Source organism: Lissotriton vulgaris, chromosome 10, assembly GCF_964263255.1.
Source record: "Lissotriton vulgaris chromosome 10, aLisVul1.2, whole genome shotgun sequence".
Taxonomy (NCBI): Eukaryota; Metazoa; Chordata; class Amphibia; order Caudata; family Salamandridae; genus Lissotriton; species Lissotriton vulgaris.
Genome location: NC_141698.1, coordinates 464,986,767 through 465,005,115, shown reverse-complemented (window position 1 = coordinate 465,005,115; position 18,349 = coordinate 464,986,767). Strand labels below are relative to the sequence as shown.

The window sequence follows — 18,349 nt, the reverse complement described above, 5'->3', positions numbered from 1 at the left end:
CCAAGTCCGCGACACCGACTCCTTCTGGCGGTGGCTTACAAATGCTGTCGCAGAAGCCTATTCCTCACCAGAGCTCTGGTCCCATACGTGCCGGCGCTAGCGCTAGAAGACTCCCCTAGTGGGATAAAAGGGCTCACCTCTCTTACACTCACGCACTGGCGAGACACTGGCATACAGACCCTGGGAGATTTGTATTGAGATGGCACACTTACCCCGGATGACTCCCTAGTTGAGGTTGAGAGATTTCCACCGGGGCAATTTCTAGTGCACCGCTCACTGATTACAACCCTGACTGCTAAATGGGGAGACATGGCCACAGAAACCAGCCAACACTTTACCATACAATACCTTCATGTTATGGGGCAAGGCAGGCATCTGGTCCGCTGGTTTGCGGCTTCCCTGCGTACCCATGCGGCGATTACCCTAAAACCTCTTTGACGCAAATGGAAAGCTGGCCTGGGGAGACAACTGGAAGACAGGGAATGAGAACGTGTTTTGAAGAGTCCAGTGCGCATACCCAGACTGATACCGTTGTTCATTATACATAGGGCATACCTTACACCTGAGACGATTAATAGGTATTTCAACCGTACAGATGCAGTGTGCCCTAGATGTACCGAACCTGGGTTGGGTCTGGTTCACATGCTATGGAGCTGCCATAGACTACACACGTACTGGCACACAATCCGCGAGCTCCTACGTGTCGTTACATGTCGTAGCCTACCCTTTGACTGGACTGTTTACCTGCTGCACCAGTTCCGTAGAACCCCAGCCACAAAAGTAACATCCCGGTTCCTTGATCTGGGGTTAGTGGTCGCTAAGCGATTAGCTAAGCGGATACTCACCCAGAGTTGGAAGGAGCAATACCCACCTCACACGTGGGCATAGAGACACTCGCTCTCCGCATGGGCCAGGGCAGAGGGACTTGCCATCCGACTGGAAGAAACGTTGGGATTGAGGAAGGAGCCCATAGCTGTTCAGTGGGAGGGACTGCTCCAGGCACTTCCGCAGATTGAGGAAGGATGATCAGGTGGATAACCTGAGGGGAGAGGCGGGGACTCCGAGTAGGTGCCAGGACCCATGACTATGTGCGGCTGTGGTGTTCCATGTGTGTGAATACTAGCATTGATACCTAGGGAGAGCGCAATAGATGCCAGTGAAGGGGAGTAACATCCAGTCTGAAGTGCTGTGGCACGTTGTTGAGGAAGCAGGGGGAGGTGGGGGATGGGGATCTTGGTACTAACACCGGTCTGTGTTGGGGTTGTTTGGTGTTACCTGTTTTAATTGTATTACGTCTGTTCTGAAGTCCACGCTGAACCAGCTGAAAAACTTTACTCATTGGACAAATGAAACCGTGCTGTTACCTAACTGGGATTCATCTCATGTATGCAATGAGCCGAATGTTGCCCTTACAAGTAACCCAGTGCAACAGGCACACTATGTATGTTTACAATGCTCAGGCTTCGTGCAGCGAGAATGTTTCCATTGTTATTAAGTGCTACGATGCATAGACAGTAAGAGTATATTGCCTTTCATGTACATGTAACTAAAAAGTCAATAAAAACAGATTTAATAAAAAAAAATGAAACTCTAAATAGCAAGAATAAGCTATGACTTGCAGAAACGGACGCGTTGAGTCCGCAAAAGGTTGAACATAGGCTGTAATGTGTTTCTGCATGTCTTTATTTCTCCTTTGGGTGATGGAATCCATTGCCAGTCATGTTTATGGCTTCCCATGATGAGGGAACTCAAGGTAGTGCATTTGTTAATGGCCCAGATTCACTCTTGATGATTGTGACAAAGCAAAAGACTACCACTCGCATGCCGTTGAGTAAAGTTGTTAAAATGGCTTGTTTCAGGAGATTGAGTCTCAACCTCACCCCCATTCATTACTCACATGGTTATTCTCTGATCCCACACCCCTTTCTGCATCTCAACCTTCCACCCTGCACCTATGTGCATTTACTTCCTTCCTTCTACTTTCTAGGCTGTTCAGAATTACAATTTGAACTGTGCTCTGCTTCTGAAAAGTGATGACTTTCTCTTTGAAATATGAGTGAGTAGTGCTGTCAGTCTGTTGTGATTATACGTACACCTTGAGTTTGGCACATTGCGAAGCTCTTGGCTGGAGAAGTGTTGAGTATAGGGAAGGGAGAGGTGTTGAAATTACGTTATGGATAACGAGCCTAACTTCTGTTTTTCTGTTAATCTCGTTTTAGTGCTGATCTGGTTAAAGGAGTGTTGACTCTGCAGGGAGATGCGTTGTGTCAGGCCGTAAGTTCCTCTTTACCACTACCCTCAACATATCTGTCTATTTATGCAGCTGTGTGTGTGGGGGTTTAGAGTGTATATGCTTTACTGCTTCCACTAATTCATCCCTCTCTTATAATAGGATGTGAACATGAAAATGCCACGAACAAACCAGGTGCTACACTTTGCCTTCCGTGATGACAAGCAGTGGAAAATGCAGCAGGTAGGGCAAGTAGTGTGAATGTGCTGGAGAGGGACTAATTGGAAGTAGTGGTATGTGCTGTTGTACCTCAAGGGTCGTTTACAGATATTAGCTCAGTGATAGTTTGATAGTGGTTAAGGGCAGTAATGCAGTCTGCTTTCTTGTTCATATTCCTTCTAAGTAGTTACAAAGCAAGAAGTGCATAAACTGTAGAACATCTGGAATAAATTGTATTAAACTACATTCTTTGCCACATTTCACCCCTGTCTGTCTCAAACCTTTTCCAAACATAACCTATACCTCAAGGAGGTTAGACTGGCTATAAACAAGTAGTCTGAAACTTAATGGTGACAAAACTGAAATACATGTGGTTAGTAATAACAGGTCAAGATGGCCGGAACTGTCATTGCTGGAACAACTTGGAGAAATACCTAAGCCTGCCCAGGCAGTAAAAAGCCTTGGTTTCTGGATAGACGACAAACTCACCAAGGAAACGCACGGTCCGAAACTAGCCTGGCCCTGCTTTGCCATTCTGAGAGTCCTCAAACATCTTCCATATGTTACCACCATCCTTTAGGAAGGGTGGTGGTGCAGGAATTAATTATTTCATGATCAGACTATGAAAACTCCCTTATTTATGGAGTCCAAAATATGTGATAAAAAGACTTCAAGTGGTCCAGAATGCAGCAAATGCAAGTCTTCATAAATTTCCTAAGCATCAATCAACCAGTCCAGCCCTAGCAACCCTGCACTCGTTCCGGTTCCAATTTTTTTTAGTTCAAGGCGCTTTGCATTGCCCATCGGGCCAACCATGGTAAAGGCCCACTCATCATCCAAAAGCTACATACTCCCTACGCTCCAGGTTGGCCCCTTTGGTCCAGTAAGCAAGGACTTCTGAAGGTTAAAAAAGCAAGAAGCAGAGGCCACTCTTTTGCATATCTTGTTCCCAAGCTCTGGAACATCTACCCGCTGCGCTTCGATTCCAATAGCCAAAAATCTGCTTCAGAAAACTGCTCAAAACCCATCTCTTTTGAAGCTTGACTTCTAGTCCAAAGCTCATGTAGGTACAATATTTTGAGGTTGCATTCAGCACTGAGAGGCCCGGGCGTGTAGCTGTGCACTATACGAAAACATCCAAATTGCATTAAGAGTTCCACAGTCCGTACTAGAAGATTGGCAAACCTGTAGAGACTTTAATCAGACAATGACCACCCATAGACTTCTTTAAATACTTGAAGATGCAACTAACTATAAGGGGACAGAGAGGGACTGCCAGACAACACAAGGGTGCCACTGGTACCAAATTGGATCACACCAATTCCACGAAGGAGCAGGAAGATTGGAATTTTGGTCTCCAATATGTCTGAGAGGGGGGTGAAGGGAAGACTGTATAGTGCCTAATGGTGAGTGTGTGTTGCAACCCATTTCTTTTCTCACTTTTTTCTCTGGTTGTCGGGTGGACTTTCTGCCTCTCTTGGGATGAGCAGATTAGGGCTTGCACCCTAATTTGCCTACCCAGGAGGATGAAAGCTAACTAGGCCACAGGGGAAAATTTGTTGAAAAAAAGTTATGCAGTGCGTTGCTGCCTCTCCTGACATTAGAAAGCTCCCCATTTGATGGACCCTAGGCAGTATTTCTGCAAATTGGGGTTTGTACTGCCCACCTGACCACCCTAAGGGGGCTTGAAGACCCACTAGACTACCAAATAAAAAATGAGAAAAGGAACCGGGTTTGTGCTCGTCCATCTTGGCATCAAGCCCAACCCCAGTCTACTATCAGTCTTTTTGTATCTTGGGCAAGGCAGAATGGCAGGCTTACTCCATCTCTGCTGGCCCGTATGTTAAAACTGTCCAAATACATCCACATTTCCTCTGGCTTGTCTTAGGAGATGTCTGCAATATTTGGTTGCTAAGTCAGCCTCTACCCAGGCAACCCCACCAACCCTGGGTTATTTATGAAAACTAGGGGTCAGAGTGAGTCCAGGGTGGTGTGGCTTGTGCATGTCTGCCACATGGTATTACCCAGGATGCCCTTTGAACATCTACACTGTGCTTAAAAACACCACATTTCCTCACTTTCTATGAGGGGTGCAGCAACAATTGAGCCTGGTGTCATCCACAGACCATACCACCAAATTTCAGAAAGCTAGAGATCCAGGGCAGTCGTGCTTGAATAGATCCAAGAATTTTTTCTCACCCAGGATGCCTTGGAACTGTTAAAATATTGACCAAAATGCTATTATCCCCACATTTATATGGCAGGAATCGAAGTCCCTTCCAAACAGTGACAAAAGTCTTACCATCCTGCATTCCCACGTGTCTACTGAAACAAATGGTACATCACAAATGGGTGGACCTAATGCATGAAATTGGAGTGGATCAAAACTATAAGCATGTGCCGATCGTATTCATACTATTTAGTTTACATAATCCATGTACAGTTTGCAGTTGCAATTCAGGAAAGTAGACTTATTTTGGGTGGCAATATTCTTATGTTTAAGTGACCTACAAATAAATTAGAATGTACCTTTCCATACCACAGTGTACTGCAACCCCAATGCCTTAGACTATAGACATAGCTTTATGACGTCCCCCAAATGGTAGGGCATAAAAGTAACTATGTTGTCATGGAAATTCTTTGGGAGGTTGCATTTCTTTATTTGTTAGAGGGAGAATGACTCTTGGCCAGCGTTTCTACCTGAAACTTACCAACCCCGCCTTCCTTTAGAAGAGGGATTGTCAGAGCTGTGGCTCTCCTGAGTCGACAGTGAAAGGAGGAAAGGAAAAGTACGATGTGGGTGTGATGCGAGAGGTATACATTCTGTGGTTGCCCCAAGACTCAATATATATCCGCTGTGTGCGATTTAGGTGTCTAGTTAGGTGCAGACTACATGACTATATAACACAGAGTGGGAGGAAGGGGGCAAATGACTGGATAGTGTAGTAGAGTCTGAACAAGACATCAGTTTGAGGTGGTGTACGATTAAGGGGTACAGCAGTGTCCACCTTGCGGCTGTCAGCCAGGGTCAGAGATTCAAAACATTGCATAGAAGTGGGGTCTGTGTAGTAACATGTCTATGCCTCTAGTCGCTGGATCGGCGTAGAAAGTTATCCAGTATTGGCGTATCTTTCATAGATTCACATGCCTGAATCATTCCCCATCATCGAGACGGAGTCCCATGATAATAATAAATACAAAAGCAGTGCCTTAGTAAGAAACTGTAGTAGGCTGACAAGACAACAGGCCCAAAAAGGCCCAAAGCTTAGTAGCCTACCTACCTCATTGTATGAAAAGAATGGAAAAATAGTTCCAACCAATTAGATGCCAGCACCCTCGAGACCCTTCCCAACAGAGGCAGTTCTCCTCAGATTTTCACTGCGTGTCGTGTGGAAGGTAGTCTCCCTGAGTGCCTACTCAGTTTTCTTCTTTTTCTCTTCAGGATGTCTGAAAAGAAAGCTCTCTTCAAAGCTTGCAGGACCTGTGATATTTAGAGGTCCATGTAGATGATCAGCATAAAGGCTGCATCTACTGTCTACATCCTAACCATATTGTTAAGGATTGTAGGATTTGTAGAACCTTCCCTGCCAAAACCATCAGGGACAGGGAGGCAAGGGTTCTTTTATGGCTCAAATCATCTTCTACAGATGAGGAGGACAGGGCCTCTACGTCCAGCAAAAGAGCCAGATCCAGGGACATCTCTTCTCCTGAGGGGAGGAAACATCACAAATCCTCTCGTAGAGCTTCAGAACACACAAGGAGGTAGTCTTCTCCTCTTTATGGATCACCTTTATCTCCGCCTTCAGAGTCTTCCAAATCTTCAGCTACTAAAACAGTGAGTAAAGCCCAGGTCAAGACTCTTTCTCTGGTGTCTTCTCACACAGTTTCTGTGAGCTCTTCTACTTCAAGTACTTCATCTATGGTCTCTACAAGAGCTATAACCTCTCCTATTTTGTCTTCAAAAATTTCTACTACAAAGAAGTCTTCTGGGACTAAGGAATCCTCTTCTGTCACTTCTTCATCTAAGTCGCCGTCCCATCGACAACGGATTCTACATCTACAAAATCTTCGTCGACGAAAACCCTGTCGACGTCTAAGTCATCGTCGACGAAGAGCCTGTCGGCATCAAAGATATAGTCGAAGACCAGCCCGTCACCGGTAGTCCCGTCGACGGGACTAACGTCGACGACAGTCCGTCCTGTCGAAAAAGAGCCCGTCTGTGACGGCCCCGTCGACGAAGATTCCATCTACGGCAGCCCTGTCGACGATGATTCCGTCGACAACGAGCCTGTCGACGAAGATTCCAATGAAGACATCATTGTCAACGGCTCAGTTGTCTATTACACCTTTGGTCAAGAAGCCCCTGCCGAGGAAGAGTCCCTTAATGACCAGAAGTCCACCTGCGAGAACTTGGTCAGCGATTTCACAGGTATCTCAAGCGACGCCTGTTATGTACACCCATTTTCAACTAAAAACGTACCATAGACAGGACTATACTAATATATCTCCGTTGTTACCATCTCACACCTTGAAGACATATGTAGAAGAAGAGGAATCTGATGAGGATGACAGGGAGGAACAAGGTCCTTTTGGGATTGCCTGCCATCCGTCAGAGTTACACACAAAATGTCAAGAAGAAGATGAAGAGGAAGACTACCAGGAACATTTTTATCAAGAAGACTTTTCTACGCCATACCATGGGCAGTCACATAAGGTTCCACGTTCGGACGAGTCAAGTCCTCTTCCTCCTTATCTGATTCAAGATTTGCAGGCCAAGTTCGCTGATTATCGGCAGAGGTTTCCACCTACACAGACTACTCCAATTTTACCTACCATGCCGGCGGTTACACCGACGCCACCAATAGAAGGTCCTACTTCTCCGAGACACCCTGTAGAAGCTATACCGCAAGGGGGTCAGGATACTTCATAATCAGATGAGGAGGAAAGACAGGAATGTGAATTGCCTAATGATAATGTACCTGGGGATCCTTGGGATGAATATACAATCCCCATGCCTTTGTCTCTTATGCTGCAACTCTCTTATTCGCCACCTGAGGATATTGGCGGCTTTCATAACATTATGCAATGATCTGCGGCAAGGTTCGAACTTCCGGTCACTATCGAACAATCTGATAGTTTTCTTCACGACTTCGAAGAAGGTTATAGAAAAATTACCAGAGCAATACCGATTTGTAGAGTTTATTTGGAAGGAAGGTCTTAAGATAACGAAGACACCTGCCTCTATACCGGTGGTCCTTCCTCGAATTAAAAAGAAATATCGAGCACCACCAGACACTCCATCTTGCCTTGCGGGACACCTGCGTCCCGACTCTGTAATATCGCAGGCTGCATAACAGAGGTCAAAGAATCCATTCACCCCAATCGCAACCCAACCGGATAAAGAAGGTAGACAATTGGATTTGATAGGCAAAAAATGTTCCATCATTGCTGCGTCATCCATCAAGGCAGCAAACTCTCTGACAATCTTAGCACGTTATAACCGCCAGATGTGGTCAGAGTTATCTGAGTTCTTAGAACTTCTACCTGAAGAACGCCAGCAGGAAGCACGGAGAATAGTGCTCGAAGGGGAACGGGCGGCATCAGAAATGATTGACTAGGTGACATTTCTTATACGAATTTTTGGCAGCTAGCGGGGGCTGCTGTTCTCAGACGTCAGGGATGGCTCAAAGCAACCTCTTTTTGACCTGAGGTACAGACTAAAATACTGGATATGACTTACGATGGTGAGTTACTATTTGGTAAGCATATAGATGACGCCTTGCTGACCTTCAAGACAGATACGGACACGGATAAATCGCTAGGTACCCTGCAGTATAAAAGAGGATCTTTCAGGGGATCAAGAGGTCGTGGTTTTTCCTCTAGAGGAAATTACCACAATCAACAAAACAGGCAGTACCAATCTCAATATAAGCAGCCTTATTACCAGTCATCTTACAGGCAATCATCTTCAAGCAATTTCTCTCGTCAGGGCGGACGACGACGGTCAAATAATCAAGGAGGTCACTCAAATAAAAGACTAAGAGCTTTGCTGGACGCCAGTCAAATCTTTTCCCCTCCCTGTGGGCGCCAAGATCTTTTTCCTACAATGGCAGCCCATCACATCAGATCAGTGGGTCCTCGACCTTGTTCAAGGAGGTCACACTCTAGAGCTCTTAAGGAAACCACCTACGACCCCGCCCAAGGGTCCTCCTCCCCCTCGTCTTCGCTTACTGTTCAGGGAAGCTTTAAACATGTTCCGCAAGAATACGATCGAAAAAGTTCCAATCTTGCAAAAAGGGAAGTATTATACTCTTGTTTCTTTCTCAGAAGGAAAAAATCAGGGGAGTGGCGCCCGATTCTCGAATTGCGCAAGCTCAACAAGTTTCTGAAGAAGCAGAGTTTTCGAATGGTGGCGCTTGCAGATGTGTTGAGCTGTCTCAACGAAGGGGACTTTATGGCTTCTCTGGACATGGAAGACGTTTACTTCCATATCCCTAAACATCCCAAACATTGCAAATACCTAAGATTCACAGTGGCTGGCGTCCACTTTCAATTCAAGGTGCTCCCATTCGGACTGAAGTCTGCACCGAGAATATTCACAAAATGCCTAGCTCCAGTCTCTTCCACTCTGAGGTCTCTGGGTATTCAAGTCTTCTCATACCTTGATGACTGGCTGCTCAAAGGACCATCAAAGCATTCTACAAGATAGGCTGTCAGAAGTTGCCTTCATCTATTCTCAAATCTGGGGCTCACTCTCAATGCAAACAAGTCACAGTTGCAACCTCTCCAGATTCTAACCTTTCTAGGAGCAACGCTAGACACGAAACAGTGCAAGACGTTCTTGTCAGAAGATCGTCAGAACAAGTTACAAAACCTGGCAAAGGTAATTTCAAGAAGAAAGTCAGTTTATCTGAACATTCGCTTCTCTTCTGTGGATGTGCTCTTCGGCGATCAGCTTAGTCTCGCTTGCAAGGCTCAGGATGAGACCTCTGCAGGAAGAGCCGCATTGGCAATGGCAACAGGCCAGAGGGTCATTCGACTATTCCATAAAGGTAACCTCACGAATGATACATGCTCTTCACTGGTGGTCAAAAAGAAGCAATCTATCTCCGGGTCTCACGTTCCTGACCGCTTCCCCAGAGTTTGTCCTGACCACGGATGCATCCATGGAAGGTTGGGGAGGACATCTCCAAGACCTTAAAATTCAAGGACGATGGTCTAAACAATACCAGCAGAAGCACATCAACAGTCTTGAGCTATGAGCCATCTTTCTTTCTCTGCAGGCATTCCTTCCGAGAATCGCTAACTCCTCAGTGCTGGTGCGTACGGACAATACCACCAGCATGTATTACATCAACAAGCAGGGGGGAATGAGCTCTCTCTCCCTATCGCAGGAAGCTCAGGTATTGTGGGAGCGGGTTATAAAACATGGCATATCCTCAGAGCAGAGCATGTCAAGGGAATTCAGAATTCTCTGGTCGACAACCTCAGCAGATCTCTCACAGGATGTCACGAGTTGGAACAAGAACAGGTGAACAGGATCTTCCCGATGTGGGGCACGCCAACCCTGGATCTGTTTGCAACTCAACAGAACAGCAAATGCCTTTATTACGGCAGCAGATTTCTTCAACGGGGATCAAGAGGGAATGCCCTGTCCATATGATGGTCAGGGATTTATGCGTACGCGTTTCCCCCCGATCCCATTAATACAGAGGGTTCTGCAAAAAAATGAAGAGGGAACATTGCAGTCTCATCCTAATTGCTCCTCGCTGGCCGAGGCAGTATTGGTTCCAAGAGTTATTCCTGTTGTCACAACAGCGTCCTGTTCGTTTAAAACCAACACTCACATTGCTGACGAGAGAGAGAGGCCAGATTCTACACCCGGATCCACAGTCGCTTCACTTGTACGCCTGGCTCCTGACTTCTTAGAACTTAAGGATCTCAAAATTTCTCAAGATGGTAGAGATATTCTATCTAAAGCCCGTTCTCAAAGTACTATCAAGACATATCGCTTTAAATGGAAGCATTTTTGTCATTGGTGTGAAACAAATAATGTTCATCCACTCAAGGCTTCACCAGAGGATATCGTTCCGTACTTTCTATCCTTAGCTGGAAGGTGGGCTTACCATGACCCTGAATCCGCAACTTGGCAGGGTATATCAAAGAGTATTTAGTTCCGACTTGTTGGAAAATCTTCTTCGTGGGCATGAACTCCCTGCGGGCCACTTGGACCTGCAGTGTGAAGTCTGGGTACATGGCAATGTCATTACCCTTATACTATATGGCCCCTTTCTTTTGTGCCAGTCTAAGGATCCCGGTCCCTGTAATTAAGCACCCTCGCCAATATTGGTCTCAGTGGAGCACCAGGTCTCGGCCTGGGGCCCAGCGTCCTTTGAGCATGTTCTATTAGAAACATGGCGGACAAGTCTGTTCCAAAAAGATCTGTCATCATTGTCTCAATGTATTTCTCCATATTTTGTATGTCTGTTGTCTCGGCGACCCCCGTGATTCTTATGTTATTCCTCCTCGATCTAGCTTCCAAATCTTCATTCTTCTGACTGATGACTTGCAGCACTCCATCCATTTCACGTAGTTTCTTGTTCATGTCCGTTTGTCCTTCTTCTGCCTCTGTTACCCTGGTTTCCAAGACGCTCAATCGGCCTTCCTGCTTTTCCACTCTGTGAGTTAACCTGTCCATTCTCTCCGCAAGGGAGTCCATTTTGGAGGCGATCCCTTGAAGACTTGTTTTCAGGTCCTTGAACATTGAACCAATGTCTTCCTGTGGCGGCGAAGCTCCTGTAGTATTCTCAGTTTGACTTTGTAGACTGGAATCTCCATCTGAAGTTTTGTTGGACTTCCTGTCAAAGGTAATCCGAGGTTGTCGCGTGTCAGGCTTTCCCATCTTTGCCAGCTGCGGATATAGTGAGATGTTGCCGCTACAGTTTATCTCCCCTTAGGTATGCAGCGTCTGTTCCCGCAAGGTAGCACGGGTCTACTATTGTCTTCTCACTGCGCCTTGGGTCCAACATGACTGAAATGCTCCATAGCAGAAAAACAGCTCAATGTAGTCAAAATGGCGATGGTTATGCGGGGCACAGTGTATCTCAGTTTCTTCTACTGGTCCAGCGTACCCAGTGCCTCCAGTCGTTCCATATACCATGACTGTCTCACGCGGCGTCGGGTGCACCGCCAGCTCTCCCCTTCTGAAAAACCGTGCACCTACTCGGGTCAACTTGCCCCTCGCCATATGGCCACCACCTGCCCGGTGTATAGCAGGCTGTTATCTCTCGGTCAGGGCCTCCGAGGCCGTTGCACAGGACTGTCTCCCCCTTGTAGCATCAAATGCTGGCCCGGAGCATCTAACCAGGGCTATAATATTGATGATGTGGCAGTGGCAGCCTTCACCTCGGGTACCCTGAATTTTTTAACCTCCTTTACTTCAGCAGTTCCTCTCCCCTGTCCACATGCGGCCTACTTAGATCATTTCCATGTGGGCTGACTAAGAATATCTGTTCCAGGGATAGAGATCACCCCTTCAACCAGAGTCCAGGACGTATCAGAGCCACTTATGACCTCACATCAGAGCTGTTCTCACCACCAGGCTTCCGTTTGAAATTCGTAATATAGGGCCGATTTTAAAGAGCTTCCTTACTTTGCGCCTCTCCTCACCCAATGCAGGCTGCCAGGCACACTAGTCCGAGCACAGGAATGGACTGCAGTTCACAATCTAACAGCCTGCATAGCCAGCCGTTATCACGGCGCACAGTGCGAGTCACATTGTGGAGAATGACGCAATACTTCACAGACCTTCACAAAATGGCGAGTCCGACCGGTAACTTCACTGCGCCAGTGCCCGTCAGCCTGCACAGGCAATCCGAGCGTCTCTGCCAATCTTCACGGGGATTACAATAAACCACACTTTGCACCTTTAATCATCCAGAGCTTGCCTGCCAGCTCTCCGAGGGCCTGCCTCAGCTCATCAGGTCAGTGGCGCTCTGCGCGTCTAATCTCGACAAACCTCCCCGAGCTCCCTGCAGGCATATCTCACTTAAATGCGCTCTATGTACCGCACACCTCACCAAATCCTTACTTGTGGGGTCGCTGGGACGGATGACCGCCTCGGACCCGTTCACACCATGTCGATACCACTGGTTCCGCTGCAGCGCCGCTATCCGCCCCGCATCGCCACCAGGGCCAGCAATCACCCGAGTCCCCGGCTGAGGTTGCCATCCTCAGTGCAGGCTTCACTCTGGTGTTCGTTTCCCTTGCTTCCACTCCACATCTAAAGGTGTCACAATGCCGCTGCTGCATGTGCAAGCCGTTTCCATACAGTCTGCACACAATTTGGTCAAGAAAAATGGATTTATGACGGATGTGAGTAGCTTTGGTTCATCTTCCATGGTTAAGGAAACATTAGAGCCGATTTTAGGAGGAGCAGATGTAGCTTTTCCAGCATTATAGTCCTCCAAAGTGGAATATATATCTGTGATCTTAGTGTGGGAAAATTCTGCCATTCTGTCACAAAGTTCTTGAGAGAGATCAGAAGAGTCAGCAACAGGAGGGGAAGTGAGAGAGTTGATAACATTAAAAAGTGCTCTAGGAGATTTAGTTGACTCAGTAACCTTCAAATAGTAGTCTTTTTTCCTTAGTAGTGGCCGCTTTATAGACCCTCAAGCTCTGTTTATGTAGCTCTCTACCCGCCGGTGCCTGATCTGTGCGCCATATCCTTTCCTGTTTGCGTCAGGTTTGTCTCAGCTTTCTGAGTCTGTCAGAATACCAAGGAGCAGAGGGTTTTTTCCTCGCTACATAATGTTTTGTAACAGGAGCCAAAGTATCTATGGCTCCTAGCAACCATCTAGAGAGTTCATCTGCTGCTAAGTTAGCATCCAGCTGCTCAGAAAACTGGAAATTCATAAAATAATTAGCAAGATCATCCTTACTAATACGGCTCAGATTTCTCTTTTCCTCGCCTACCCTTTTGCCAGCTGAGACAGTGCTTGATGCTGAGGTCTGGAGTTTAAAGGGGACAGCATAATGATCGGACCAAGAGAGGGGTATAGGCAATCCCACCTCGATCCGTGGATCGTTGGAAAATATGCCGTCCAATATATGTCCAGTAGGGGTGGGACTAGTAACCAGCTGCGCAAAAAACCACAGCAGCCTAAGGTTTCCAGAAGGGTTTGAGTATCTTTACATAAGGATTTGTCTAAATGAAAATTAAAATCACCGAACAATGTTAAATTGGGTCTTAACAAGTAGGGTTCCAAGAGATTACTAAAGTCTTGAATGAAAGAGGATTTGGATCCGGGTTGCCGATAGGATAGGACCCCAGAGAAACTTTCAGTGGTAAGAGTATTTATCGAAAAATAGAATGCCTGGTACCGGTCAGAGGGTGTAGTAAGTTGCTCAGTGCGACCGGTATAGACATCGCTATAAAGAATGCCCAACCCTCCTCCCACTCTGCCTGCCCTATCCAATCTATCTAAGCTATATCCAGAAGGGATTGCTTCCACAAGATCAGGACCAGAACAAACCCTTGCCCATGTCTCTGTAATAAACATCCAATCAGGTTTGCGAAGGGAGACAAAGTCCCTGAAAGCTTTCTTGTTCTTAATCAGGGATCTGGCGTTAATACGATATCCTCGATCATATGCTCTTTGGGGGGTGATATAGGTTTACTTAACTCCAAAGGGGTGCAACCAACGCCTATCTGTGTCCAGCAGAAACTGCACAAGGGGCAGGTTTAGGAATGATTCAAAAAGGGGGTGGGGTCGCACACCACTCACTCACCAGCGGGATCGCCCCTAAGGACTATGGTCAGTGTAGTTTTGTATTCCGCGATGTATCTTTCTTCGCCATCCCTGGACACGTGTTTCGGGGTATTTATCCCTCATCAGCAGGGAATAGGCCATCTTCTTATCTTCTGGGGTTGCCGGTGGCTGCCAAATATTGCCAGGTCTAGTACCACACAGGCGCGCGGGTGCGGGGTCCCAGGCTCGTCAGCCCGCTTAAATATTTCAAAAAGGGGGTGGGGTCGCACACCACTCACTCACCAGCGGGATCGCCCCTAAGGACTATGGTCAGTGTAGTTTTGTATTCCGCGATGTATCTTTCTTCGCCATCCCTGGACACTTATTTCAGGGTATTTACCCCTCATCAGCAGGGAATAGGCCATCTTCTTATCTTCTGGGGTTGCCGGTGGCTGCCAAATATTGCCAGGTCTAGTACCACACAGGCGCGCGGGTGCGGGGTCCCAGGCTCGTCAGCCCGCTTAAATATTTCAAAAAGGGGGTGGGGTCGCACACCACTCACTCACCAGCGGGATCGCCCCTAAGGACAATGGTCAGTGTAGTTTTGTATTCCGCGATGTATCTTTCTTCGCCATCCCTGGACACGTGTTTCGGGGTATTTACCCCTCATCAGCAGGGAATAGGCCATCTTCTTATCTTCTGGGGTTGCCGGTGGCTGCCAAATATTGCCAGGTCTAGTACCACACAGGCGCGCGGGTGCAGGGTCCCAGGCTCGTCAGCCCGCTTAAATATTTCAAAAAGGGGGTGGGGTCGCACACCACTCACTCACCAGCGGGATCGCCCCTAAGGACTATGGTCAGTGTAGTTTTGTATTCCGCGATGTATCTTTCTTCGCCATCCCTGTACACGTGTTTCGGGGTATTTACCCCTCATCAGCAGGGAATAGGCCATCTTCTTATCTTCTGGGGTTGCCGGTGGCTGCCAAATATTGCCAGGTCTAGTACCACACAGGCGCGCGGGTGCGGGGTCCCAGGCTCGTCAGCCCGCTTAAATATTTCAAAAAGGGGGTGGGGTCGCACACCACTCACTCACCAGCGGGATCGCCCCTAAGGACTATGGTCAGTGTAGTTTTGTATTCCGCGATGTATCTTTCTTCGCCATCCCTGGACAGCGAAGATAGCAAATGCATCGCGAACACTCTACTACAATGACCAGAGTCCTTAGGGGCAACTTCCGCCGGTGTGTGAGTAGTGTGCGACCCCACCCACCTTTTGTAACTGAAAGCTCCCTTGAGCAGCGGGCTGACGAGCCTGGGATCCCGCACCTACGCGCCGGAGTGGTACTATACCTGGCAGATATTGGCAGCCATCGGCGACCCCAGAACACTGCCTATCCCTGCTGACGAGGGTTGAAAACCCGAAACACGTGTCCAGGGATGGCGAAGACAGCGAAGATAGCAAATGCATTGCGAACACTCTACTACAATGACCAGAGTCCTTAGGGGCAACTTCCGCCGGTGTGTGAGTAGTGTGCGACCCCACCCCCCTTTTGTAACTTAAAGCTCCCTTGAGCAGCGGGCTGACGAGCCTGGGATCCCGCACCTACGCGCCGGAGTGGTACTATACCTGGCAGATATTGGTAGCCATCGGCGACCCCAGAACACTGCCTATCCCTGCTGACGAGGGTCGAAAACCCGAAACACGTGTCCAGGGATGGCGAAGACAGCGAAGATAGCAAATGCATCGCGAACACTCTACTACAATGACCAGAGTCCTTAGGGGCAACTTCCGCTGGTGTGTGAGTAGTGTGCGACCCAACCCCCCTTTTGTAGGTTTAGGAATGATTCATGCTTAACACCTTTAGCGCGGCGCGAATTCTCGCACTATACTGAAGGTTCTAATGAGCCAACTAGCTCATGACGGAACGGTTCCGTCATAAGCACAGCTCAACCGATGCTCATGACGGAACTGTTCCGTCATGAGCATCGAAGGGGTTAAGATCCCAGGGTCAACAGTGTGGCTGCAAGGAGCTCATCCCTGCCGTAAGCCCCAAACTTCTTACCTGATGTAGATGGCAGTTTCAATCTGTTCTAGTGCAAATTCAACAGCCTCCCTAGCGCAAGGCGTGGTCTTGGCGCGGAAGGGCGCAGACAAGCTTGCCTTTGGCATGCCTTCGACCACGGGAAAGGCATGCGGTTTAATTAGGCAGAAGACTAGGATGCTAACCTCCCATCTCCGCCCCCAACTAGCCGGAAATTGAGTTGCTGGATCGCTTGCGCCCTCCACAACAAACGGGAAACCGGCGGTGGGCCGGTGCGTGAGCGAGAGAAAAAAGAAGGTGCAAAGTGCCAGGTAATTAGCAGCAGTCTAAGTTTAAAAGCTATGCTTTTTAAAATGCAAGGTTAAAATAATGCAAGTAAAATTAAAATAAGGTTCCAAAAGTTGCCCAGACCGTATTAAGTATCAGCAAATATTCGTTACAGCACGCGTCTGCTGCGCGCCGGTAAAGGCATGCGGTTTAAATAGGCAGAAGACTATGAGGGGTGTTACCCCAATACCGGTTCCACAATGTTTGTTTCAGGTCCAGGGAAGACCTGGCTTGGCAGTTTGGTCTGGACCCTTCCCATGAGGGACAGGGTCAAAACTGATTTGCATATGGCTGGGTCTGAATTGGGGTGGCGAAGTGAGCTAAAGAATGATGATGGATTCAACCCAAATCTGTGACTGGGGGTGAGTGTCGGAAAAGTTTCAGCGCTCAGTCCATCATGTCCTTGTGTTTGCTTTGCACTACTTTTACATTGGGGCTCATGCTAGCCTATCACTATCCTATATGCTGCTCTCCCTTCACAGGGTTACTTGACAGATGCCAGGGAATGTTGGACCAAAGTCCTGCAGACAGAATTCATGACAAAAAATGAATACACATCACTCAACATGTAAGATTTTCAGGAAGGCCTGGTTTTGATATACTCCAATTCAACTTTTAGCACCTGGCCTACTCAACACCAAAGCGCACTCGCAGCATTTTCCTTGAGGTGTACTCAGACTGCCCTGATGCCGGATGACTGATGCAGGATTTTCTCCAACTGTGTGGGACTGTCTAGTGATCCACAGTAGCAGGGGCAAGAAGTGATGGGGATAGTCTCCGACCTACACACCCCGCGATTGATTGAAGACGCCAGAAAGAGGCTTCTGTCTTTTTACAGAGTCTGGAAAGAGCACGCACTCGTGCTCCACCGGGATTGATCCGGTCCTTACCCCACTCTCTCTCTCTCGCTACATGCCTTTGGTTACCCCTATACTGGTACTACAAAGGACACTCTTTGTACTGGCGTCACTCCTTGACTGATCTGCCGATCGGCTTGACCTCTACAGTTTTCGAACATTGATTGCAAAGAATATAATGTTCGAGGCATATGGGCTGCAGATGGTACATTATGAATAGATCGCCATCTGGTGTTGGGCTCGGATGATTGCACTTTGTTTTTCTTGTGGAGAGTCTTTTGTATCTTGGTGACTCCTCCCTTAGTTGGTAGTGCGCATGGGCATCGGCTCCATCCTTAGATTGTTTTTTTCCGCCATCGGGTTCGGATGAAGATCGAGACGCTCCAGATCAACTTCAGAAGAAAGTGATTTTTCGGCGCGTATTCCCTTTCCAATTCGACGGTATTGTTATCGAACGCGTTCTTTTCCATTCCGACGCGTTACAAATTCAAAATAGAAGAGAAAAACTTGGATCTACGTCGAAGAACAGGAGACCTTTCTCGACGCAGTCAAGCCCGGAGTCCATGGAAAGGACTCCATTCAAAAAATGTCCATCGTGTGGTGCTAAGTTCCCACACAAGGACCTACACGAGGTGTGCAACCTCTGTCTATCGCCTGAACACGAATCCAGGGACTGCGAAGCCTGCGCAGCATTCTCCTCCAAGCTAACGATTAGAAATCGTCGAGCTCGAAGACACGAGGTTTCCAGAATGCAGGCGGAAGCAATCCCGGAGCTGTTCGGAGACGAACAAATCGAGGAAGAAGAGGACCAGTCGGGGTCGGAAGGGGACCAGTCGGAGGTTGAAGAACTCTTCGAGCAACAAACCGTGAGTGACGACGTCCCCTTACCGAAAAACCGACCCCGTGCGGTAACGACCCCGCCCTCG

The 18,349-nt window shown here is 47.8% G+C and overlaps 1 protein-coding gene across 1 annotated transcript in view; it reads left to right on the top strand.

The window, feature by feature from the left end:
- The window catches only part of ROGDI (rogdi atypical leucine zipper), a 421,371-nt gene that overhangs the window by 135,211 nt on the left and 267,811 nt on the right, over positions 1–18,349 (top strand). Inside the window, exons 4-5 of the mRNA XM_086941328.1 lie at positions 2,220–2,274; positions 2,393–2,473. Coding sequence (XP_086797454.1) covers positions 2,220–2,274; positions 2,393–2,473 — 136 coding nt within the window. The remainder of the gene's footprint in view (positions 1–2,219; positions 2,275–2,392; positions 2,474–18,349) is intronic.